At 43.8% G+C, this 26177-nt stretch overlaps 1 protein-coding gene and 11 non-coding genes across 12 annotated transcripts; 9 read left to right on the forward strand and 3 right to left on the reverse strand.

The window, feature by feature from the left end:
* Positions 1-5965: 5965 nt before the first annotated feature.
* On the forward strand, positions 5966-6038 carry Trnak-uuu. The gene has a single exon. It is a non-coding gene; the product is annotated as a tRNA-Lys (tRNA).
* Positions 6039-6177: 139 nt separating this feature from the next.
* Trnas-aga lies at positions 6178-6259 on the forward strand. The gene has a single exon. It is a non-coding gene; the product is annotated as a tRNA-Ser (tRNA).
* Positions 6260-6501: 242 nt separating this feature from the next.
* Trnag-ucc lies at positions 6502-6573 on the reverse strand. The gene has a single exon. It is a non-coding gene; the product is annotated as a tRNA-Gly (tRNA).
* Positions 6574-12557: 5984 nt separating this feature from the next.
* Positions 12558-12630, forward strand: Trnak-uuu. Its single transcript has one exon. It is a non-coding gene; the product is annotated as a tRNA-Lys (tRNA).
* A 139-nt stretch (positions 12631-12769) lies between these two features.
* On the forward strand, positions 12770-12851 carry Trnas-aga. The gene has a single exon. It is a non-coding gene; the product is annotated as a tRNA-Ser (tRNA).
* A 242-nt stretch (positions 12852-13093) lies between these two features.
* Positions 13094-13165, reverse strand: Trnag-ucc. The gene has a single exon. It is a non-coding gene; the product is annotated as a tRNA-Gly (tRNA).
* Positions 13166-19148: 5983 nt separating this feature from the next.
* On the forward strand, positions 19149-19221 carry Trnak-uuu. Its single transcript has one exon. It is a non-coding gene; the product is annotated as a tRNA-Lys (tRNA).
* Positions 19222-19360: 139 nt separating this feature from the next.
* On the forward strand, positions 19361-19442 carry Trnas-aga. The gene has a single exon. It is a non-coding gene; the product is annotated as a tRNA-Ser (tRNA).
* A 242-nt stretch (positions 19443-19684) lies between these two features.
* On the reverse strand, positions 19685-19756 carry Trnag-ucc. The gene has a single exon. It is a non-coding gene; the product is annotated as a tRNA-Gly (tRNA).
* A 1470-nt stretch (positions 19757-21226) lies between these two features.
* LOC124750039 (DNA repair protein RAD50-like) lies at positions 21227-25183 on the forward strand. Its single transcript, XM_047248976.1, has one exon. The coding sequence runs from the start codon at positions 21227-21229 to the stop codon at positions 25181-25183; it is 3957 nt and encodes a 1318-aa protein (XP_047104932.1).
* A 557-nt stretch (positions 25184-25740) lies between these two features.
* Trnak-uuu lies at positions 25741-25813 on the forward strand. The gene has a single exon. It is a non-coding gene; the product is annotated as a tRNA-Lys (tRNA).
* A 139-nt stretch (positions 25814-25952) lies between these two features.
* Trnas-aga lies at positions 25953-26034 on the forward strand. Its single transcript has one exon. It is a non-coding gene; the product is annotated as a tRNA-Ser (tRNA).
* Positions 26035-26177: the final 143 nt, after the last annotated feature.

Raw genomic sequence — 26177 nt, forward strand, 5'->3', positions numbered from 1 at the left:
CCGCGCTGTGTCGGCTTCCCGCCCGCCGGCAGCGGCCCACGGTGATGGTAGCTGTAGGCGCTTTACGAGGTAGGAGGGTGCATCCACACGCGTTCGGGCCGCGCCTCCACGCACGCTGCGTCTTTGGGCAAGACTCGTTGCCGCGGCTGCAAGGTTACTCACACGATAGTGATGAGCGGTCGCTTTTAGGCAGTGTAGTGGGGGACTCCGCGTGTGTAGCACTTTTTTCGGTTGTATCCGACGTCGTTGGGTGGCAATCCCACTTTCCCTGCAGACACCTACCCTGGAATGTGCTCGGGAAGCACGGACGACCGCCCCCAACAAATGCAACTAACAAAATGAGAACAACAACTAAAAAAGTGGTAGGCTGTTGGCCTACCACGCGGGCGGCCCGGGTTCGACTCCCGGCCGATGCATCGTTTTGCTGTTCTCGCTATAATGCTGCCGCGCCGATTGCTCGCTTGAGCTGCGTCAGCCTCAGGAATGTACAGCACGATTCGCTGTGAGAAGAACCAAACACGCAGCACGCAAGAGACCGTAATTGGAGGGAAGCGTGCTATTTCTGAACTCGAGCGTCAGCCTGGCCCTACAGGCCGCTGTGTTCAGGTGCCGCAAGGGCGATGTACTGCAACCTCAGGCAGTGCTGCTTTCCGTTGACAAAGCTGCGGCAGCAGTTTAATCTAGCAAGTCGGGAAAGCACGTGTAGCAACACAACAGATTCTTGAGAAAGCGCAAACTGTCTGTCTCTAATATGCGAGAGTTACCAAGTTTCCTGGGACGTTGGTTGCAGACGTGCCTCGGTAGCGCAATGGGTAGCGCGTAGGTCTCATAATCTTAAGTTAGGGAGTTTGACCCTCACCAGGGGCATTTAATTTGCTGTACATCATGGCTGAATTAACGGCGTTGCTGTTGCTAGGGAACGAACTGAATTGTCGTTTGTTATCCACAAGGAGTCCACGCCTCAGCGTCAAAACGTTTACATCCACTTATGGCAAGGTACAACTTTGACCTTTCTCCTCCCCTGTTATGAGTAAAATATGATGCAAACAGCAATGAATAGTCAGTTTCGAGCTGTGCGCCATGCCAGTCTGCACGCGCAAATATGCTCGCAAACAGAGAACACCACTGAGTCCGGATTCAGCACGAAATGCGAGAGGAGAGGGAGTAAATCTCACGTTTATCGAGCAAATCCGGTGTGGTCTAGTGATGGTAAACATGATTAGATATTGGCGGGTGTATGGCATGTGTTTTCAGCGTGGAAATTTGGCTGTCAGAAATTGTTGATGATTTGTGTTTTAAAGATAGTGTCATATTATGAAAGCGCAATTGGTACATTAATGTAGGTAACACTGATTAGAGGATAGGCGCCCTTCCGTGATGTGACGGATTGTATCACTATTGATATTGTTTACAGTTATTTGTTCGTATTCGGTCCTTTAAAATTCGATATAATGGCTAGATTACTTAAGATGCAGATACAGGGAATCCGAAGCTTTGGTCCGAACGACAGTGATCAGCAGATGATTACGTTTCAATCACCTGTGACGCTGATATTAGGGCAGAACGGATGTGGTAAGACGACGACAATTGAAGCCCTGAAGTATGCAGCTACAGGTGAGGTGCCAGCAGGAACTAAACAAGGGCAGTCGTTTGTTCATGACCCGAAGATGGCTCGTCAGCCAGAGACAAGGGGCCAAATAAAATTGTTGATGGCTGATCGCAAAGGCGAAGAAGTTGTCATCACACGTACGTTACAAACAACACAGAAGGCAAAAAATTTGCAATTGAAAACACTGGATCCAGTAATTCATAGGAAGAAGTCTAGTGGTGAAGTTGTACAGGTTGGTGGACGGTGCATTGATGTAAATTTAGAAATGTCTCATGTTTTTGGTGTATCAAAAGCTGTTCTGAGCAATGTTATATTTTGCCATCAAGAAGATTCTAACTGGCCAATGGATGAGGGAAAGAAACTCAAGGAGAAGTTTGATTCCATATTCGATGCAACAAAACTTAATAAATGTTTGGAACACATCAGAGATCTTAGGAAAGCAGTAAATACAGAAATCAGCACTGATGAGAAACTTCTGAAATCACAACAAGAGATAAAAGATGAGACTGTTTCAAAAAAGAAGGATTTACAAGAGGCAGAGAGTCGTCTGGCAGTAACTCAGGACAAAATAGATAACTTGAGCGATAAACTATCACCTTTGCTAGAAAAACTAGATGAAATTTGTGATGTGGAAAAGGATTTCCTTCAGCTCACCAGGGAGAAAGAAAGAGCTGAAGACAAGATGAAAATACTAGAATCGCAACAATCAGATTTAAAGAAGAATATTAAGGAAGTGCTTGAGTGGAAAACTTTAGAAGAAATAACTGATTTAATCAACAGTTTTAAAACTGAAGCAAGGAACTGGCAGGAGCACTTGAAATCTATGGAGATTGAACTTCAGCAGATATCTAGGGATGAGGAGCGAGTATTGGAAGAAACAAGCCAAGAGCAGATGACTCTTGGAAAACTTCAGAAAGAGGAAGAAGATCATAATACTCGAATAGATGCACGCAATAAGAATCTACAGAGATTGGCAGAAACATTTCAAATAAGAGTAAAAGAAGATACATTTTCTTCAGAAGTTCTTGTCTCAAATTTAATGCATCAAGTCGACGATAAAATAAGAGAGTCAAAGGTACAGTTTGAGCAGTTACGGAACAGGTTTCAAAGAGAAGAGCAGGAACTCCAAAGTAAAATAGACATTGCTAGAGACACTAAAGCAAAGCTAGAGCAGGAAATCACCTCAAAAAAAACGACAAGCAGAAGATAATAAAGCTGAAGAATGGAGTGTCAAAACAGAAATTGAAGATATAGAGAAATCTGGTGAAGAACTTGTCAAATTAGGAAGAGAACTGGAGCAAGCAAAAACTAACTGGGAAACTGCTTGTCAAGAACTTGATGAAGAACAGCTGAAAAAAGAAATTAGAGATCAGCACCAAGAGAGCAACAGGCTGGATGATAAGCTAGTTATTGAGGATAAAGAAGTTCAGACATTGCAGCTGTTGAGTAGTGAGCAGGCACAGCTTGATATCCAGAACAAACTGAAGGCATCTAAGGAGTCCGAACTCAAAAAACTAAAGAACAAACACAATGAAGCACTGCGCCACCTTTTGTTTACAGTGCCACAACAAAATTTGAAACATGACTTGGATGCTTGCATGCTTCAACTGACTCGTCAGATCAACAACATCAATGAGAAGATAAATAGTAAGCAGAATGAGGCGGCTGCACTTGAAGTGAAACGAGCCCATCACAAGGAGCAGTTGGATTTGAAAGAAAGAGAGCTGCGAAAATTTGAAGAAGAAATATATGATTTGTGTGGCAGGCAAGATTTTGATGAGTACATACAAAGTGTTTCTGATAGAATACAAGAACTGCAGGACCAAAAAGGAACGCTCAGTGCTTCGGAATACATGTTCCGTCGCTACATTCAGAAACTGGAACAGGAAGATCCTTGCTGTCCATTGTGTCATAGGGAGTTTGAAGCCGCTTCTGAAGCTGCTGAACTTGCATATGAACTGAGTAATAAAGTCAGTGAAGTCCCAGCACGCCTTCAGGACAATAAGAAAGAACTAGAAAATAAGCTAAAGGAATATGATAAACTTTTGCAAATGAAACCTGCTTATGAAAGAACTGATATCATGCGCACCAAGGAGATACCAGAAATGAAAGAGTCACTTCATCAAACAGAAGAGGCTTTAGATGCAGCTCGGAAACAGATTAAAGATTTGAAGGAGCAGTTACTGGGTCCAAAAGCAAAGGAGCAGATGGCAAAGGATATCCAAGGAGATGTAGTCCGCATTGATCAGTTGCAGACAGAACTGCGCCGCATAGACAAAGAAATTCAGGAGCTGCAGTCTAAGATGCCCACAGGATCGTCACGCTCCATGGAGGAAGCCCTGGCAGAGCAGGAGGAGCTTCGAGCACAAGTCAGTGCTATTCAGCGTGCACTCCACATGAAGCAGGAGTCACTGAGAAGGCATTCAGAGAGAGTCAACCAGCTGAGGGAGCGCAAAAATGTACTTATGGAAAAGAAATTGAAGCTCGAAAGTGGACAGCAGAAACGTCGACAACTGGAGGAACGTTTGCAGGAGTTGCAAAGTATGCATGTGATGATACAGTCAGAAATTGAGGTGCTCGAGACCCGACTTCAAGAAGCTAGAGAGACACTTGATTCTGCAGTGCAGTCAAAAAATATTAGAGTTACAGAAAATCGAAAAAATGTAGATCAGGGACAAAATAAGATTGTTGAGCAAGGAAGGAAACATGATGAAATTTGTAATTGGCATAATAGCATTCAACGGTATGAACAGAGCGGCATGAAAGAGAAACTTACGTCAGTTCAAGAAAGATTGATAGAACTGGACTCTAAAAAGGAGACCCTTGCAGATAAAAACAGAAGAACGTGTGAAAACATTGATAAGCTTAAAGAAAAAATTTCAAATCAGCAGCTGAAAGCAAGAGAACTTGAAGATAACAAAATATTGAAGGAGAAACAGGTAGAAGCTGAAGAACTGAAGAGTGTAATAGATAAAGTAAAACAGCGCCTTGGTAAGTTCCAAGTGAAAACCATTGAAGAAGAGAAAAGTCGTCTCTGCAGAGAAATTTCAGCTGTCAAAGAGGAGAAATCAATTTCAGAAGGACGATTTAAGGAATTAAGAGATAGTGTGAATACTCTGCGACGAGATCTAAATAAGGACATATATAAAAATGCAGAAAAAAAATACAATGATCTGCAGCGACGAATTAAGGTAAACCAGCTAGCATCAGCTGATCTGAACAAATACTTTGTCGCTTTGGATTGGTCACTCATTTACTTTCATCAGGAGCGCATGAGGAAGATTAATACGATTATAAGAGAACTGTGGCGAAAAATCTATCGTGGGAATGATATTGATTATATAGAAATTAAAACAGATGCTCCTGAAACCACGAGTGCAGACAAGAAGCGAACATTCAACTATCGGGTTGTTCAGGTGAAGAATGATGTTGAGATTGATATGAAGGGACGCTGCAGTGCTGGGCAGAAGGTTCTAGCGTCGCTTGTTATCCGAATTGCTTTGGCAGAAATTCTAAGTATTAATTGTGGAATCTTAGCTGTGGATGAACCAACCACAAATTTGGATAGGGAGAACATAGACAGTCTTGGAGAAACTCTCACAGACCTTATAAATTTAAGGAGGGAGAACAAGAATTTTCAGCTCATACTGATAACACACGATGAAGACTTCTTGGATCGTTTGATGAATGTTGAAAAACTGAAGTACTATTACAGGGTCACAAGAAATGCAAAGGGAAACTCGGTCATTGAAAAGTATCGTTTTGAAGAAAGGAGCACCCAACATAGAAACTTTAACTAAAGTTTGAAATAAGAATGCATCAAGACTGATTTTTGTTATTCTAATTTGCTCATCTTGTGGAATGCTCTGTGAAAGAAAGTACTTATAGGTTTTTGTGTTTTCTGTTTGTTATAATACATTCATGCCCATGCAGCAGCATTTTTCACACTGTTATGTATAAATAAAGAACATTCATTTCTGAGTAAAAAAAAAAAAAAAAAAAGTGGCTAGGATACCTGGCTTTCACCCAGGAGGCCCAGGTTCGACTCCCGGTACCGGATGGGAAGTGTTTGCGCACACGACCGTCCATGTTTTGGCCTTCCAACGTTCGTTTGTCGCCCTCCTTCCGGAGCTTCAACCGAGCGTAATCGGGGGAAACAGGCACGAGATGCAATTACTGTCAGCACCGGGATAAAGGGAGAAGAGGCACTGGTCCGTTGTTGGGCTGCTACCAGCGTCAGTGGCAAGTCGGTGAAGTCGCTAGTTGCGCCAGAAGCCAGCAATTACCGTAGTACGCCTACACACGCGTTCCAGTTATTCACATTGCTTGCAGCCGCTTCATCCACAACAAGCGTGAGCCCGGATAGCTCAGTCGGTAGAGCATTAGGCTTTTAAACTAAGGGTCCAGGGTTCGAGTCCCTGTCCGGGCGAAGATTTTAACGCTTCCGTAATGGCTCGTCTCGTAGCGCTGGTAGCCCTCCCGTAATCAGTGCACGGAGTTCGTATCCTGTCAGCATTCTGCGCAGACCGGTTCGATTATACACGATTCGAGGGAACGTTTAGCTACGAGCAGTCGTGGCCGAGTGGTTAAGGCGTCTGACTAGAAATCAGATTCCCTCTGGGAGCGTAGGTTCGAGTCCTACCGACTGCGTCCCTTTTCTTTTTATTTTTTTGTTCAAGAAGAAGGAGCAGAAAATGTCGCAGTTTGCCTGTCGTTTTGGTACCTCGCTACACCTCACCTCTCACAGCCGTTTATAGCGCCTGTCCTTTTGATAAGGGCGAATTCCAAGCGTCAGCTTTCGCGTCAGCCGAGCAAAGTCGGGACAAGTCGGGACATACTACAGGATGGCCTGCACGTGGCTCGCATACTCATACGTAAAAATTTGCGCCCGTTGCGGTGGCCGGGAATCGAACCCGGATCAACTGCTTGGAAGGCAACTATGCTCACCATTACACCACCACCGCACACCCGCTGCTCCCAACGCCGCGCTGTGTCGGCTTCCCGCCCGCCGGCAGCGGCCCACGGTGATGGTAGCTGTAGGCGCTTTACGAGGTAGGAGGGTGCATCCACACGCGTTCGGGCCGCGCCTCCACGCACGCTGCGTCTTTGGGCAAGACTCGTTGCCGCGGCTGCAAGGTTACTCACACGATAGTGATGAGCGGTCGCTTTTAGGCAGTGTAGTGGGGGACTCCGCGTGTGTAGCACTTTTTTCGGTTGTATCCGACGTCGTTGGGTGGCAATCCCACTTTCCCTGCAGACACCTACCCTGGAATGTGCTCGGGAAGCACGGACGACCGCCCCCAACAAATGCAACTAACAAAATGAGAACAACAACTAAAAAAGTGGTAGGCTGTTGGCCTACCACGCGGGCGGCCCGGGTTCGACTCCCGGCCGATGCATCGTTTTGCTGTTCTCGCTATAATGCTGCCGCGCCGATTGCTCGCTTGAGCTGCGTCAGCCTCAGGAATGTACAGCACGATTCGCTGTGAGAAGAACCAAACACGCAGCACGCAAGAGACCGTAATTGGAGGGAAGCGTGCTATTTCTGAACTCGAGCGTCAGCCTGGCCCTACAGGCCGCTGTGTTCAGGTGCCGCAAGGGCGATGTACTGCAACCTCAGGCAGTGCTGCTTTCCGTTGACAAAGCTGCGGCAGCAGTTTAATCTAGCAAGTCGGGAAAGCACGTGTAGCAACACAACAGATTCTTGAGAAAGCGCAAACTGTCTGTCTCTAATATGCGAGAGTTACCAAGTTTCCTGGGACGTTGGTTGCAGACGTGCCTCGGTAGCGCAATGGGTAGCGCGTAGGTCTCATAATCTTAAGTTAGGGAGTTTGACCCTCACCAGGGGCATTTAATTTGCTGTACATCATGGCTGAATTAACGGCGTTGCTGTTGCTAGGGAACGAACTGAATTGTCGTTTGTTATCCACAAGGAGTCCACGCCTCAGCGTCAAAACGTTTACATCCACTTATGGCAAGGTACAACTTTGACCTTTCTCCTCCCCTGTTATGAGTAAAATATGATGCAAACAGCAATGAATAGTCAGTTTCGAGCTGTGCGCCATGCCAGTCTGCACGCGCAAATATGCTCGCAAACAGAGAACACCACTGAGTCCGGATTCAGCACGAAATGCGAGAGGAGAGGGAGTAAATCTCACGTTTATCGAGCAAATCCGGTGTGGTCTAGTGATGGTAAACATGATTAGATATTGGCGGGTGTATGGCATGTGTTTTCAGCGTGGAAATTTGGCTGTCAGAAATTGTTGATGATTTGTGTTTTAAAGATAGTGTCATATTATGAAAGCGCAATTGGTACATTAATGTAGGTAACACTGATTAGAGGATAGGCGCCCTTCCGTGATGTGACGGATTGTATCACTATTGATATTGTTTACAGTTATTTGTTCGTATTCGGTCCTTTAAAATTCGATATAATGGCTAGATTACTTAAGATGCAGATACAGGGAATCCGAAGCTTTGGTCCGAACGACAGTGATCAGCAGATGATTACGTTTCAATCACCTGTGACGCTGATATTAGGGCAGAACGGATGTGGTAAGACGACGACAATTGAAGCCCTGAAGTATGCAGCTACAGGTGAGGTGCCAGCAGGAACTAAACAAGGGCAGTCGTTTGTTCATGACCCGAAGATGGCTCGTCAGCCAGAGACAAGGGGCCAAATAAAATTGTTGATGGCTGATCGCAAAGGCGAAGAAGTTGTCATCACACGTACGTTACAAACAACACAGAAGGCAAAAAATTTGCAATTGAAAACACTGGATCCAGTAATTCATAGGAAGAAGTCTAGTGGTGAAGTTGTACAGGTTGGTGGACGGTGCATTGATGTAAATTTAGAAATGTCTCATGTTTTTGGTGTATCAAAAGCTGTTCTGAGCAATGTTATATTTTGCCATCAAGAAGATTCTAACTGGCCAATGGATGAGGGAAAGAAACTCAAGGAGAAGTTTGATTCCATATTCGATGCAACAAAACTTAATAAATGTTTGGAACACATCAGAGATCTTAGGAAAGCAGTAAATACAGAAATCAGCACTGATGAGAAACTTCTGAAATCACAACAAGAGATAAAAGATGAGACTGTTTCAAAAAAGAAGGATTTACAAGAGGCAGAGAGTCGTCTGGCAGTAACTCAGGACAAAATAGATAACTTGAGCGATAAACTATCACCTTTGCTAGAAAAACTAGATGAAATTTGTGATGTGGAAAAGGATTTCCTTCAGCTCACCAGGGAGAAAGAAAGAGCTGAAGACAAGATGAAAATACTAGAATCGCAACAATCAGATTTAAAGAAGAATATTAAGGAAGTGCTTGAGTGGAAAACTTTAGAAGAAATAACTGATTTAATCAACAGTTTTAAAACTGAAGCAAGGAACTGGCAGGAGCACTTGAAATCTATGGAGATTGAACTTCAGCAGATATCTAGGGATGAGGAGCGAGTATTGGAAGAAACAAGCCAAGAGCAGATGACTCTTGGAAAACTTCAGAAAGAGGAAGAAGATCATAATACTCGAATAGATGCACGCAATAAGAATCTACAGAGATTGGCAGAAACATTTCAAATAAGAGTAAAAGAAGATACATTTTCTTCAGAAGTTCTTGTCTCAAATTTAATGCATCAAGTCGACGATAAAATAAGAGAGTCAAAGGTACAGTTTGAGCAGTTACGGAACAGGTTTCAAAGAGAAGAGCAGGAACTCCAAAGTAAAATAGACATTGCTAGAGACACTAAAGCAAAGCTAGAGCAGGAAATCACCTCAAAAAAAACGACAAGCAGAAGATAATAAAGCTGAAGAATGGAGTGTCAAAACAGAAATTGAAGATATAGAGAAATCTGGTGAAGAACTTGTCAAATTAGGAAGAGAACTGGAGCAAGCAAAAACTAACTGGGAAACTGCTTGTCAAGAACTTGATGAAGAACAGCTGAAAAAAGAAATTAGAGATCAGCACCAAGAGAGCAACAGGCTGGATGATAAGCTAGTTATTGTGGATAAAGAAGTTCAGACATTGCAGCTGTTGAGTAGTGAGCAGGCACAGCTTGATATCCAGAACAAACTGAAGGCATCTAAGGAGTCCGAACTCAAAAAACTAAAGAACAAACACAATGAAGCACTGCGCCACCTTTTGTTTACAGTGCCACAACAAAATTTGAAACATGACTTGGATGCTTGCATGCTTCAACTGACTCGTCAGATCAACAACATCAATGAGAAGATAAATAGTAAGCAGAATGAGGCGGCTGCACTTGAAGTGAAACGAGCCCATCACAAGGAGCAGTTGGATTTGAAAGAAAGAGAGCTGCGAAAATTTGAAGAAGAAATATATGATTTGTGTGGCAGGCAAGATTTTGATGAGTACATACAAAGTGTTTCTGATAGAATACAAGAACTGCAGGACCAAAAAGGAACGCTCAGTGCTTCGGAATACATGTTCCGTCGCTACATTCAGAAACTGGAACAGGAAGATCCTTGCTGTCCATTGTGTCATAGGGAGTTTGAAGCCGCTTCTGAAGCTGCTGAACTTGCATATGAACTGAGTAATAAAGTCAGTGAAGTCCCAGCACGCCTTCAGGACAATAAGAAAGAACTAGAAAATAAGCTAAAGGAATATGATAAACTTTTGCAAATGAAACCTGCTTATGAAAGAACTGATATCATGCGCACCAAGGAGATACCAGAAATGAAAGAGTCACTTCATCAAACAGAAGAGGCTTTAGATGCAGCTCGGAAACAGATTAAAGATTTGAAGGAGCAGTTACTGGGTCCAAAAGCAAAGGAGCAGATGGCAAAGGATATCCAAGGAGATGTAGTCCGCATTGATCAGTTGCAGACAGAACTGCGCCGCATAGACAAAGAAATTCAGGAGCTGCAGTCTAAGATGCCCACAGGATCGTCACGCTCCATGGAGGAAGCCCTGGCAGAGCAGGAGGAGCTTCGAGCACAAGTCAGTGCTATTCAGCGTGCACTCCACATGAAGCAGGAGTCACTGAGAAGGCATTCAGAGAGAGTCAACCAGCTGAGGGAGCGCAAAAATGTACTTATGGAAAAGAAATTGAAGCTCGAAAGTGGACAGCAGAAACGTCGACAACTGGAGGAACGTTTGCAGGAGTTGCAAAGTATGCATGTGATGATACAGTCAGAAATTGAGGTGCTCGAGACCCGACTTCAAGAAGCTAGAGAGACACTTGATTCTGCAGTGCAGTCAAAAAATATTAGAGTTACAGAAAATCGAAAAAATGTAGATCAGGGACAAAATAAGATTGTTGAGCAAGGAAGGAAACATGATGAAATTTGTAATTGGCATAATAGCATTCAACGGTATGAACAGAGCGGCATGAAAGAGAAACTTACGTCAGTTCAAGAAAGATTGATAGAACTGGACTCTAAAAAGGAGACCCTTGCAGATAAAAACAGAAGAACGTGTGAAAACATTGATAAGCTTAAAGAAAAAATTTCAAATCAGCAGCTGAAAGCAAGAGAACTTGAAGATAACAAAATATTGAAGGAGAAACAGGTAGAAGCTGAAGAACTGAAGAGTGTAATAGATAAAGTAAAACAGCGCCTTGGTAAGTTCCAAGTGAAAACCATTGAAGAAGAGAAAAGTCGTCTCTGCAGAGAAATTTCAGCTGTCAAAGAGGAGAAATCAATTTCAGAAGGACGATTTAAGGAATTAAGAGATAGTGTGAATACTCTGCGACGAGATCTAAATAAGGACATATATAAAAATGCAGAAAAAAAATACAATGATCTGCAGCGACGAATTAAGGTAAACCAGCTAGCATCAGCTGATCTGAACAAATACTTTGTCGCTTTGGATTGGTCACTCATTTACTTTCATCAGGAGCGCATGAGGAAGATTAATACGATTATAAGAGAACTGTGGCGAAAAATCTATCGTGGGAATGATATTGATTATATAGAAATTAAAACAGATGCTCCTGAAACCACGAGTGCAGACAAGAAGCGAACATTCAACTATCGGGTTGTTCAGGTGAAGAATGATGTTGAGATTGATATGAAGGGACGCTGCAGTGCTGGGCAGAAGGTTCTAGCGTCGCTTGTTATCCGAATTGCTTTGGCAGAAATTCTAAGTATTAATTGTGGAATCTTAGCTGTGGATGAACCAACCACAAATTTGGATAGGGAGAACATAGACAGTCTTGGAGAAACTCTCACAGACCTTATAAATTTAAGGAGGGAGAACAAGAATTTTCAGCTCATACTGATAACACACGATGAAGACTTCTTGGATCGTTTGATGAATGTTGAAAAACTGAAGTACTATTACAGGGTCACAAGAAATGCAAAGGGAAACTCGGTCATTGAAAAGTATCGTTTTGAAGAAAGGAGCACCCAACATAGAAACTTTAACTAAAGTTTGAAATAAGAATGCATCAAGACTGATTTTTGTTATTCTAATTTGCTCATCTTGTGGAATGCTCTGTGAAAGAAAGTACTTATAGGTTTTTGTGTTTTCTGTTTGTTATAATACATTCATGCCCATGCAGCAGCATTTTTCACACTGTTATGTATAAATAAAGAACATTCATTTCTGAGTAAAAAAAAAAAAAAAAAAAGTGGCTAGGATACCTGGCTTTCACCCAGGAGGCCCAGGTTCGACTCCCGGTACCGGATGGGAAGTGTTTGCGCACACGACCGTCCATGTTTTGGCCTTCCAACGTTCGTTTGTCGCCCTCCTTCCGGAGCTTCAACCGAGCGTAATCGGGGGAAACAGGCACGAGATGCAATTACTGTCAGCACCGGGATAAAGGGAGAAGAGGCACTGGTCCGTTGTTGGGCTGCTACCAGCGTCAGTGGCAAGTCGGTGAAGTCGCTAGTTGCGCCAGAAGCCAGCAATTACCGTAGTACGCCTACACACGCGTTCCAGTTATTCACATTGCTTGCAGCCGCTTCATCCACAACAAGCGTGAGCCCGGATAGCTCAGTCGGTAGAGCATTAGGCTTTTAAACTAAGGGTCCAGGGTTCGAGTCCCTGTCCGGGCGAAGATTTTAACGCTTCCGTAATGGCTCGTCTCGTAGCGCTGGTAGCCCTCCCGTAATCAGTGCACGGAGTTCGTATCCTGTCAGCATTCTGCGCAGACCGGTTCGATTATACACGATTCGAGGGAACGTTTAGCTACGAGCAGTCGTGGCCGAGTGGTTAAGGCGTCTGACTAGAAATCAGATTCCCTCTGGGAGCGTAGGTTCGAGTCCTACCGACTGCGTCCCTTTTCTTTTTATTTTTTTGTTCAAGAAGAAGGAGCAGAAAATGTCGCAGTTTGCCTGTCGTTTTGGTACCTCGCTACACCTCACCTCTCACAGCCGTTTATAGCGCCTGTCCTTTTGATAAGGGCGAATTCCAAGCGTCAGCTTTCGCGTCAGCCGAGCAAAGTCGGGACAAGTCGGGACATACTACAGGATGGCCTGCACGTGGCTCGCATACTCATACGTAAAAATTTGCGCCCGTTGCGGTGGCCGGGAATCGAACCCGGATCAACTGCTTGGAAGGCAACTATGCTCACCATTACACCACCACCGCACACCCGCTGCTCCCAACGCCGCGCTGTGTCGGCTTCCCGCCCGCCGGCAGCGGCCCACGGTGATGGTAGCTGTAGGCGCTTTACGAGGTAGGAGGGTGCATCCACACGCGTTCGGGCCGCGCCTCCACGCACGCTGCGTCTTTGGGCAAGACTCGTTGCCGCGGCTGCAAGGTTACTCACACGATAGTGATGAGCGGTCGCTTTTAGGCAGTGTAGTGGGGGACTCCGCGTGTGTAGCACTTTTTTCGGTTGTATCCGACGTCGTTGGGTGGCAATCCCACTTTCCCTGCAGACACCTACCCTGGAATGTGCTCGGGAAGCACGGACGACCGCCCCCAACAAATGCAACTAACAAAATGAGAACAACAACTAAAAAAGTGGTAGGCTGTTGGCCTACCACGCGGGCGGCCCGGGTTCGACTCCCGGCCGATGCATCGTTTTGCTGTTCTCGCTATAATGCTGCCGCGCCGATTGCTCGCTTGAGCTGCGTCAGCCTCAGGAATGTACAGCACGATTCGCTGTGAGAAGAACCAAACACGCAGCACGCAAGAGACCGTAATTGGAGGGAAGCGTGCTATTTCTGAACTCGAGCGTCAGCCTGGCCCTACAGGCCGCTGTGTTCAGGTGCCGCAAGGGCGATGTACTGCAACCTCAGGCAGTGCTGCTTTCCGTTGACAAAGCTGCGGCAGCAGTTTAATCTAGCAAGTCGGGAAAGCACGTGTAGCAACACAACAGATTCTTGAGAAAGCGCAAACTGTCTGTCTCTAATATGCGAGAGTTACCAAGTTTCCTGGGACGTTGGTTGCAGACGTGCCTCGGTAGCGCAATGGGTAGCGCGTAGGTCTCATAATCTTAAGTTAGGGAGTTTGACCCTCACCAGGGGCATTTAATTTGCTGTACATCATGGCTGAATTAACGGCGTTGCTGTTGCTAGGGAACGAACTGAATTGTCGTTTGTTATCCACAAGGAGTCCACGCCTCAGCGTCAAAACGTTTACATCCACTTATGGCAAGGTACAACTTTGACCTTTCTCCTCCCCTGTTATGAGTAAAATATGATGCAAACAGCAATGAATAGTCAGTTTCGAGCTGTGCGCCATGCCAGTCTGCACGCGCAAATATGCTCGCAAACAGAGAACACCACTGAGTCCGGATTCAGCACGAAATGCGAGAGGAGAGGGAGTAAATCTCACGTTTATCGAGCAAATCCGGTGTGGTCTAGTGATGGTAAACATGATTAGATATTGGCGGGTGTATGGCATGTGTTTTCAGCGTGGAAATTTGGCTGTCAGAAATTGTTGATGATTTGTGTTTTAAAGATAGTGTCATATTATGAAAGCGCAATTGGTACATTAATGTAGGTAACACTGATTAGAGGATAGGCGCCCTTCCGTGATGTGACGGATTGTATCACTATTGATATTGTTTACAGTTATTTGTTCGTATTCGGTCCTTTAAAATTCGATATAATGGCTAGATTACTTAAGATGCAGATACAGGGAATCCGAAGCTTTGGTCCGAACGACAGTGATCAGCAGATGATTACGTTTCAATCACCTGTGACGCTGATATTAGGGCAGAACGGATGTGGTAAGACGACGACAATTGAAGCCCTGAAGTATGCAGCTACAGGTGAGGTGCCAGCAGGAACTAAACAAGGGCAGTCGTTTGTTCATGACCCGAAGATGGCTCGTCAGCCAGAGACAAGGGGCCAAATAAAATTGTTGATGGCTGATCGCAAAGGCGAAGAAGTTGTCATCACACGTACGTTACAAACAACACAGAAGGCAAAAAATTTGCAATTGAAAACACTGGATCCAGTAATTCATAGGAAGAAGTCTAGTGGTGAAGTTGTACAGGTTGGTGGACGGTGCATTGATGTAAATTTAGAAATGTCTCATGTTTTTGGTGTATCAAAAGCTGTTCTGAGCAATGTTATATTTTGCCATCAAGAAGATTCTAACTGGCCAATGGATGAGGGAAAGAAACTCAAGGAGAAGTTTGATTCCATATTCGATGCAACAAAACTTAATAAATGTTTGGAACACATCAGAGATCTTAGGAAAGTAGTAAATACAGAAATCAGCACTGATGAGAAACTTCTGAAATCACAACAAGAGATAAAAGATGAGACTGTTTCAAAAAAGAAGGATTTACAAGAGGCAGAGAGTCGTCTGGCAGTAACTCAGGACAAAATAGATAACTTGAGCGATAAACTATCACCTTTGCTAGAAAAACTAGATGAAATTTGTGATGTGGAAAAGGATTTCCTTCAGCTCACCAGGGAGAAAGAAAGAGCTGAAGACAAGATGAAAATACTAGAATCGCAACAATCAGATTTAAAGAAGAATATTAAGGAAGTGCTTGAGTGGAAAACTTTAGAAGAAATAACTGATTTAATCAACAGTTTTAAAACTGAAGCAAGGAACTGGCAGGAGCACTTGAAATCTATGGAGATTGAACTTCAGCAGATATCTAGGGATGAGGAGCGAGTATTGGAAGAAACAAGCCAAGAGCAGATGACTCTTGGAAAACTTCAGAAAGAGGAAGAAGATCATAATACTCGAATAGATGCACGCAATAAGAATCTACAGAGATTGGCAGAAACATTTCAAATAAGAGTAAAAGAAGATACATTTTCTTCAGAAGTTCTTGTCTCAAATTTAATGCATCAAGTCGACGATAAAATAAGAGAGTCAAAGGTACAGTTTGAGCAGTTACGGAACAGGTTTCAAAGAGAAGAGCAGGAACTCCAAAGTAAAATAGACATTGCTAGAGACACTAAAGCAAAGCTAGAGCAGGAAATCACCTCAAAAAAACGACAAGCAGAAGATAATAAAGCTGAAGAATGGAGTGTCAAAACAGAAATTGAAGATATAGAGAAATCTGGTGAAGAACTTGTCAAATTAGGAAGAGAACTGGAGCAAGCAAAAACTAACTGGGAAACTCCTTGTCAAGAACTTGATGAAGAACAGCTGAAAAAAGAAATTAGAGATCAGCACCAAGAGAGCAACAGGCTGGATGATAAGCTAGTTATTGTGGATAAAGAAGTTCAGACATTGCAGCTGTTGAGTAGTGAGCAGGCACAGCTTGATATCCAGAACAAACTGAAGGCATCTAAGGAGTCCGAACTCAAAAAACTAAAGAACAAACACAATGAAGCACTGCGCCACCTTTTGTTTACAGTGCCACAACAAAATTTGAAACATGACTTGGATGCTTGCATGCTTCAACTGACTCGTCAGATCAACAACATCAATGAGAAGATAAATAGTAAGCAGAATGAGGCGGCTGCACTTGAAGTGAAACGAGCCCATCACAAGGAGCAGTTGGATTTGAAAGAAAGAGAGCTGCGAAAATTTGAAGAAGAAATATATGATTTGTGTGGCAGGCAAGATTTTGATGAGTACATACAAAGTGTTTCTGATAGAATACAAGAACTGCAGGACCAAAAAGGAACGCTCAGTGCTTCGGAATACATGTTCCGTCGCTACATTCAGAAACTGGAACAGGAAGATCCTTGCTGTCCATTGTGTCATAGGGAGTTTGAAGCCGCTTCTGAAGCTGCTGAACTTGCATATGAACTGAGTAATAAAGTCAGTGAAGTCCCAGCACGCCTTCAGGACAATAAGAAAGAACTAGAAAATAAGCTAAAGGAATATGATAAACTTTTGCAAATGAAACCTGCTTATGAAAGAACTGATATCATGCGCACCAAGGAGATACCAGAAATGAAAGAGTCACTTCATCAAACAGAAGAGGCTTTAGATGCAGCTCGGAAACAGATTAAAGATTTGAAGGAGCAGTTACTGGGTCCAAAAGCAAAGGAGCAGATGGCAAAGGATATCCAAGGAGATGTAGTCCGCATTGATCAGTTGCAGACAGAACTGCGCCGCATAGACAAAGAAATTCAGGAGCTGCAGTCTAAGATGCCCACAGGATCGTCACGCTCCATGGAGGAAGCCCTGGCAGAGCAGGAGGAGCTTCGAGCACAAGTCAGTGCTATTCAGCGTGCACTCCACATGAAGCAGGAGTCACTGAGAAGGCATTCAGAGAGAGTCAACCAGCTGAGGGAGCGCAAAAATGTACTTATGGAAAAGAAATTGAAGCTCGAAAGTGGACAGCAGAAACGTCGACAACTGGAGGAACGTTTGCAGGAGTTGCAAAGTATGCATGTGATGATACAGTCAGAAATTGAGGTGCTCGAGACCCGACTTCAAGAAGCTAGAGAGACACTTGATTCTGCAGTGCAGTCAAAAAATATTAGAGTTACAGAAAATCGAAAAAATGTAGATCAGGGACAAAATAAGATTGTTGAGCAAGGAAGGAAACATGATGAAATTTGTAATTGGCATAATAGCATTCAACGGTATGAACAGAGCGGCATGAAAGAGAAACTTACGTCAGTTCAAGAAAGATTGATAGAACTGGACTCTAAAAAGGAGACCCTTGCAGATAAAAACAGAAGAACGTGTGAAAACATTGATAAGCTTAAAGAAAAAATTTCAAATCAGCAGCTGAAAGCAAGAGAACTTGAAGATAACAAAATATTGAAGGAGAAACAGGTAGAAGCTGAAGAACTGAAGAGTGTAATAGATAAAGTAAAACAGCGCCTTGGTAAGTTCCAAGTGAAAACCATTGAAGAAGAGAAAAGTCGTCTCTGCAGAGAAATTTCAGCTGTCAAAGAGGAGAAATCAATTTCAGAAGGACGATTTAAGGAATTAAGAGATAGTGTGAATACTCTGCGACGAGATCTAAATAAGGACATATATAAAAATGCAGAAAAAAAATACAATGATCTGCAGCGACGAATTAAGGTAAACCAGCTAGCATCAGCTGATCTGAACAAATACTTTGTCGCTTTGGATTGGTCACTCATTTACTTTCATCAGGAGCGCATGAGGAAGATTAATACGATTATAAGAGAACTGTGGCGAAAAATCTATCGTGGGAATGATATTGATTATATAGAAATTAAAACAGATGCTCCTGAAACCACGAGTGCAGACAAGAAGCGAACATTCAACTATCGGGTTGTTCAGGTGAAGAATGATGTTGAGATTGATATGAAGGGACGCTGCAGTGCTGGGCAGAAGGTTCTAGCGTCGCTTGTTATCCGAATTGCTTTGGCAGAAATTCTAAGTATTAATTGTGGAATCTTAGCTCTGGATGAACCAACCACAAATTTGGATAGGGAGAACATAGACAGTCTTGGAGAAACTCTCACAGACCTTATAAATTTAAGGAGGGAGAACAAGAATTTTCAGCTCATACTGATAACACACGATGAAGACTTCTTGGATCGTTTGATGAATGTTGAAAAACTGAAGTACTATTACAGGGTCACAAGAAATGCAAAGGGAAACTCGGTCATTGAAAAGTATCGTTTTGAAGAAAGGAGCACCCAACATAGAAACTTTAACTAAAGTTTGAAATAAGAATGCATCAAGACTGATTTTTGTTATTCTAATTTGCTCATCTTGTGGAATGCTCTGTGAAAGAAAGTACTTATAGGTTTTTGTGTTTTCTGTTTGTTATAATACATTCATGCCCATGCAGCAGCATTTTTCACACTGTTATGTATAAATAAAGAACATTCATTTCTGAGTAAAAAAAAAAAAAAAAAAAGTGGCTAGGATACCTGGCTTTCACCCAGGAGGCCCAGGTTCGACTCCCGGTACCGGATGGGAAGTGTTTGCGCACACGACCGTCCATGTTTTGGCCTTCCAACGTTCGTTTGTCGCCCTCCTTCCGGAGCTTCAACCGAGCGTAATCGGGGGAAACAGGCACGAGATGCAATTACTGTCAGCACCGGGATAAAGGGAGAAGAGGCACTGGTCCGTTGTTGGGCTGCTACCAGCGTCAGTGGCAAGTCGGTGAAGTCGCTAGTTGCGCCAGAAGCCAGCAATTACCGTAGTACGCCTACACACGCGTTCCAGTTATTCACATTGCTTGCAGCCGCTTCATCCACAACAAGCGTGAGCCCGGATAGCTCAGTCGGTAGAGCATTAGGCTTTTAAACTAAAGGTCCAGAGTTCGAGTCCCTGTCCGGGCGAAGATTTTAACGCTTCCGTAATGGCTCGTCTCGTAGCGCTGGTAGCCCTCCCGTAATCAGTGCACGGAGTTCGTATCCTGTCAGCATTCTGCGCAGACCGGTTCGATTATACACGATTCGAGGGAACGTTTAGCTACGAGCAGTCGTGGCCGAGTGGTTAAGGCGTCTGACTAGAAATCAGATTCCCTCTGGGAGCGTAGGTTCGAGTCCTACCGACTGCGTCCCTTTTCTTTTTATTTTTTTGTTCAAGAAGAAGGAGCAGAAAATGTCGCAGTTTGCCTGTCGTTTTGGTACCTCGCTACACCTCACCTCTCACAGCCGTTTATAGCGCCTGTCCTTTTGATAAGGGCGAATTCCAAGCGTCAGCTTTCGCGTCAGCCGAGCAAAGTCGGGACAAGTCGGGACATACTACAGGATGGCCTGCACGTGGCTCGCATACTCATACGTAAAAATTTGCGCCCGTTGCGGTGGCCGGGAATCGAACCCGGATCAACTGCTTGGAAGGCAACTATGCTCACCATTACACCACCACCGCACACCCGCTGCTCCCAACGCCGCGCTGTGTCGGCTTCCCGCCCGCCGGCAGCGGCCCACGGTGATGGTAGCTGTAGGCGCTTTACGAGGTAGGAGGGTGCATCCACACGCGTTCGGGCCGCGCCTCCACGCACGCTGCGTCTTTGGGCAAGACTCGTTGCCGCGGCTGCAAGGTTACTCACACGATAGTGATGAGCGGTCGCTTTTAGGCAGTGTAGTGGGGGACTCCGCGTGTGTAGCACTTTTTTCGGTTGTATCCGACGTCGTTGGGTGGCAATCCCACTTTCCCTGCAGACACCTACCCTGGAATGTGCTCGGGAAGCACGGACGACCGCCCCCAACAAATGCAACTAACAAAATGAGAACAACAACTAAAAAAGTGGTAGGCTGTTGGCCTACCACGCGGGCGGCCCGGGTTCGACTCCCGGCCGATGCATCGTTTTGCTGTTCTCGCTATAATGCTGCCGCGCCGATTGCTCGCTTGAGCTGCGTCAGCCTCAGGAATGTACAGCACGATTCGCTGTGAGAAGAACCAAACACGCAGCACGCAAGAGACCGTAATTGGAGGGAAGCGTGCTATTTCTGAACTCGAGCGTCAGCCTGGCCCTACAGGCCGCTGTGTTCAGGTGCCGCAAGGGCGATGTACTGCAACCTCAGGCAGTGCTGCTTTCCGTTGACAAAGCTGCGGCAGCAGTTTAATCTAGCAAGTCGGGAAAGCACGTGTAGCAACACAACAGATTCTTGAGAAAGCGCAAACTGTCTGTCTCTAATATGCGAGAGTTACCAAGTTTCCTGGGACGTTGGTTGCAGACGTGCCTCGGTAGCGCAATGGGTAGCGCGTAGGTCTCATAATCTTAAGTTAGGGAGTTTGACCCTCACCAGGGGCATTTAATTTGCTGTACATCATGGCTGAATTAACGGCGTTGCTGTTGCTAGGGAACGAACTGAATTGTCGTTTGTTATCCACAAGGAGTCCACGCCTCAGCGTCAAAACGTTTACATCCACTTATGGCAAGGTACAACTTTGACCTTTCTCCTCCCCTGTTATGAGTAAAATATGATGCAAACAGCAATGAATAGTCAGTTTCGAGCTGTGCGCCATGCCAGTCTGCACGCGCAAATATGCTCGCAAACAGAGAACACCACTGAGTCCGGATTCAGCACGAAATGCGAGAGGAGAGGGAGTAAATCTCACGTTTATCGAGCAAATCCGGTGTGGTCTAGTGATGGTAAACATGATTAGATATTGGCGGGTGTATGGCATGTGTTTTCAGCGTGGAAATTTGGCTGTCAGAAATTGTTGATGATTTGTGTTTTAAAGATAGTGTCATATTATGAAAGCGCAATTGGTACATTAATGTAGGTAACACTGATTAGAGGATAGGCGCCCTTCCGTGATGTGACGGATTGTATCACTATTGATATTGTTTACAGTTATTTGTTCGTATTCGGTCCTTTAAAATTCGATATAATGGCTAGATTACTTAAGATGCAGATACAGGGAATCCGAAGCTTTGGTCCGAACGACAGTGATCAGCAGATGATTACGTTTCAATCACCTGTGACGCTGATATTAGGGCAGAACGGATGTGGTAAGACGACGACAATTGAAGCCCTGAAGTATGCAGCTACAGGTGAGGTGCCAGCAGGAACTAAACAAGGGCAGTCGTTTGTTCATGACCCGAAGATGGCTCGTCAGCCAGAGACAAGGGGCCAAATAAAATTGTTGATGGCTGATCGCAAAGGCGAAGAAGTTGTCATCACACGTACGTTACAAACAACACAGAAGGCAAAAAATTTGCAATTGAAAACACTGGATCCAGTAATTCATAGGAAGAAGTCTAGTGGTGAAGTTGTACAGGTTGGTGGACGGTGCATTGATGTAAATTTAGAAATGTCTCATGTTTTTGGTGTATCAAAAGCTGTTCTGAGCAATGTTATATTTTGCCATCAAGAAGATTCTAACTGGCCAATGGATGAGGGAAAGAAACTCAAGGAGAAGTTTGATTCCATATTCGATGCAACAAAACTTAATAAATGTTTGGAACACATCAGAGATCTTAGGAAAGCAGTAAATACAGAAATCAGCACTGATGAGAAACTTCTGAAATCACAACAAGAGATAAAAGATGAGACTGTTTCAAAAAAGAAGGATTTACAAGAGGCAGAGAGTCGTCTGGCAGTAACTCAGGACAAAATAGATAACTTGAGCGATAAACTATCACCTTTGCTAGAAAAACTAGATGAAATTTGTGATGTGGAAAAGGATTTCCTTCAGCTCACCAGGGAGAAAGAAAGAGCTGAAGACAAGATGAAAATACTAGAATCGCAACAATCAGATTTAAAGAAGAATATTAAGGAAGTGCTTGAGTGGAAAACTTTAGAAGAAATAACTGATTTAATCAACAGTTTTAAAACTGAAGCAAGGAACTGGCAGGAGCACTTGAAATCTATGGAGATTGAACTTCAGCAGATATCTAGGGATGAGGAGCGAGTATTGGAAGAAACAAGCCAAGAGCAGATGACTCTTGGAAAACTTCAGAAAGAGGAAGAAGATCATAATACTCGAATAGATGCACGCAATAAGAATCTACAGAGATTGGCAGAAACATTTCAAATAAGAGTAAAAGAAGATACATTTTCTTCAGAAGTTCTTGTCTCAAATTTAATGCATCAAGTCGACGATAAAATAAGAGAGTCAAAGGTACAGTTTGAGCAGTTACGGAACAGGTTTCAAAGAGAAGAGCAGGAACTCCAAAGTAAAATAGACATTGCTAGAGACACTAAAGCAAAGCTAGAGCAGGAAATCACCTCAAAAAAACGACAAGCAGAAGATAATAAAGCTGAAGAATGGAGTGTCAAAACAGAAATTGAAGATATAGAGAAATCTGGTGAAGAACTTGTCAAATTAGGAAGAGAACTGGAGCAAGCAAAAACTAACTGGGAAACTGCTTGTCAAGAACTTGATGAAGAACAGCTGAAAAAAGAAATTAGAGATCAGCACCAAGAGAGCAACAGGCTGGATGATAAGCTAGTTATTGTGGATAAAGAAGTTCAGACATTGCAGCTGTTGAGTAGTGAGCAGGCACAGCTTGATATCCAGAACAAACTGAAGGCATCTAAGGAGTCCGAACTCAAAAAACTAAAGAACAAACACAATGAAGCACTGCGCCACCTTTTGTTTACAGTGCCACAACAAAATTTGAAACATGACTTGGATGCTTGCATGCTTCAACTGACTCGTCAGATCAACAACATCAATGAGAAGATAAATAGTAAGCAGAATGAGGCGGCTGCACTTGAAGTGAAACGAGCCCATCACAAGGAGCAGTTGGATTTGAAAGAAAGAGAGCTGCGAAAATTTGAAGAAGAAATATATGATTTGTGTGGCAGGCAAGATTTTGATGAGTACATACAAAGTGTTTCTGATAGAATACAAGAACTGCAGGACCAAAAAGGAACGCTCAGTGCTTCGGAATACATGTTCCGTCGCTACATTCAGAAACTGGAACAGGAAGATCCTTGCTGTCCATTGTGTCATAGGGAGTTTGAAGCCGCTTCTGAAGCTGCTGAACTTGCATATGAACTGAGTAATAAAGTCAGTGAAGTCCCAGCACGCCTTCAGGACAATAAGAAAGAACTAGAAAATAAGCTAAAGGAATATGATAAACTTTTGCAAATGAAACCTGCTTATGAAAGAACTGATATCATGCGCACCAAGGAGATACCAGAAATGAAAGAGTCACTTCATCAAACAGAAGAGGCTTTAGATGCAGCTCGGAAACAGATTAAAGATTTGAAGGAGCAGTTACTGGGTCCAAAAGCAAAGGAGCAGATGGCAAAGGATATCCAAGGAGATGTAGTCCGCATTGATCAGTTGCAGACAGAACTGCGCCGCATAGACAAAGAAATTCAGGAGCTGCAGTCTAAGATGCCCACAGGATCGTCACGCTCCATGGAGGAAGCCCTGGCAGAGCAGGAGGAGCTTCGAGCACAAGTCAGTGCTATTCAGCGTGCACTCCACATGAAGCAGGAGTCACTGAGAAGGCATTCAGAGAGAGTCAACCAGCTGAGGGAGCGCAAAAATGTACTTATGGAAAAGAAATTGAAGCTCGAAAGTGGACAGCAGAAACGTCGACAACTGGAGGAACGTTTGCAGGAGTTGCAAAGTATGCATGTGATGATACAGTCAGAAATTGAGGTGCTCGAGACCCGACTTCAAGAAGCTAGAGAGACACTTGATTCTGCAGTGCAGTCAAAAAATATTAGAGTTACAGAAAATCGAAAAAATGTAGATCAGGGACAAAATAAGATTGTTGAGCAAGGAAGGAAACATGATGAAATTTGTAATTGGCATAATAGCATTCAACGGTATGAACAGAGCGGCATGAAAGAGAAACTTACGTCAGTTCAAGAAAGATTGATAGAACTGGACTCTAAAAAGGAGACCCTTGCAGATAAAAACAGAAGAACGTGTGAAAACATTGATAAGCTTAAAGAAAAAATTTCAAATCAGCAGCTGAAAGCAAGAGAACTTGAAGATAACAAAATATTGAAGGAGAAACAGGTAGAAGCTGAAGAACTGAAGAGTGTAATAGATAAAGTAAAACAGCGCCTTGGTAAGTTCCAAGTGAAAACCATTGAAGAAGAGAAAAGTCGTCTCTGCAGAGAAATTTCAGCTGTCAAAGAGGAGAAATCAATTTCAGAAGGACGATTTAAGGAATTAAGAGATAGTGTGAATACTCTGCGACGAGATCTAAATAAGGACATATATAAAAATGCAGAAAAAAAATACAATGATCTGCAGCGACGAATTAAGGTAAACCAGCTAGCATCAGCTGATCTGAACAAATACTTTGTCGCTTTGGATTGGTCACTCATTTACTTTCATCAGGAGCGCATGAGGAAGATTAATACGATTATAAGAGAACTGTGGCGAAAAATCTATCGTGGGAATGATATTGATTATATAGAAATTAAAACAGATGCTCCTGAAACCACGAGTGCAGACAAGAAGCGAACATTCAACTATCGGGTTGTTCAGGTGAAGAATGATGTTGAGATTGATATGAAGGGACGCTGCAGTGCTGGGCAGAAGGTTCTAGCGTCGCTTGTTATCCGAATTGCTTTGGCAGAAATTCTAAGTATTAATTGTGGAATCTTAGCTCTGGATGAACCAACCACAAATTTGGATAGGGAGAACATAGACAGTCTTGGAGAAACTCTCACAGACCTTATAAATTTAAGGAGGGAGAACAAGAATTTTCAGCTCATACTGATAACACACGATGAAGACTTCTTGGATCGTTTGATGAATGTTGAAAAACTGAAGTACTATTACAGGGTCACAAGAAATGCAAAGGGAAACTCGGTCATTGAAAAGTATCGTTTTGAAGAAAGGAGCACCCAACATAGAAACTTTAACTAAAGTTTGAAATAAGAATGCATCAAGACTGATTTTTGTTATTCTAATTTGCTCATCTTGTGGAATGCTCTGTGAAAGAAAGTACTTATAGGTTTTTGTGTTTTCTGTTTGTTATAATACATTCATGCCCATGCAGCAGCATTTTTCACACTGTTATGTATAAATAAAGAACATTCATTTCTGAGTAAAAAAAAAAAAAAAAAAAAGTGGCTAGGATACCTGGCTTTCACCCAGGAGGCCCAGGTTCGACTCCCGGTACCGGATGGGAAGTGTTTGCGCACACGACCGTCCATGTTTTGGCCTTCCAACGTTCGTTTGTCGCCCTCCTTCCGGAGCTTCAACCGAGCGTAATCGGGGGAAACAGGCACGAGATGCAATTACTGTCAGCACCGGGATAAAGGGAGAAGAGGCACTGGTCCGTTGTTGGGCTGCTACCAGCGTCAGTGGCAAGTCGGTGAAGTCGCTAGTTGCGCCAGAAGCCAGCAATTACCGTAGTACGCCTACACACGCGTTCCAGTTATTCACATTGCTTGCAGCCGCTTCATCCACAACAAGCGTGAGCCCGGATAGCTCAGTCGGTAGAGCATTAGGCTTTTAAGCTAAGGGTCCAGGGTTCGAGTCCCTGTCCGGGCGAAGATTTTAACGCTTCCGTAATGGCTCGTCTCGTAGCGCTGGTAGCCCTCCCGTAATCAGTGCACGGAGTTCGTATCCTGTCAGCATTCTGCGCAGACCGGTTCGATTATACACGATTCGAGGGAACGTTTAGCTACGAGCAGTCGTGGCCGAGTGGTTAAGGCGTCTGACTAGAAATCAGATTCCCTCTGGGAGCGTAGGTTCGAGTCCTACCGACTGCGTCCCTTTTCTTTTTATTTTTTTGTTCAAGAAGAAGGAGCAGAAAATGTCGCAGTTTGCCTGTCGTTTTGGTACCTCGCTACACCTCACCTCTCACAGCCGTTTATAGCGCCTGTCCTTTTGATAAGGGCGAATTCCAAGCGTC

Source organism: Schistocerca piceifrons, unplaced genomic scaffold, assembly GCF_021461385.2.
Source record: "Schistocerca piceifrons isolate TAMUIC-IGC-003096 unplaced genomic scaffold, iqSchPice1.1 HiC_scaffold_443, whole genome shotgun sequence".
Lineage (NCBI taxonomy): Eukaryota > Metazoa > Arthropoda > Insecta > Orthoptera > Acrididae > Schistocerca > Schistocerca piceifrons.

Coding starts and splice junctions, on each gene's coding strand:
- LOC124750039 (XM_047248976.1), top strand. CDS start 21,227: ATGGCTAGATTACTTAAGATGCAGATACAGGGAATCCGAAGCTTTGGT.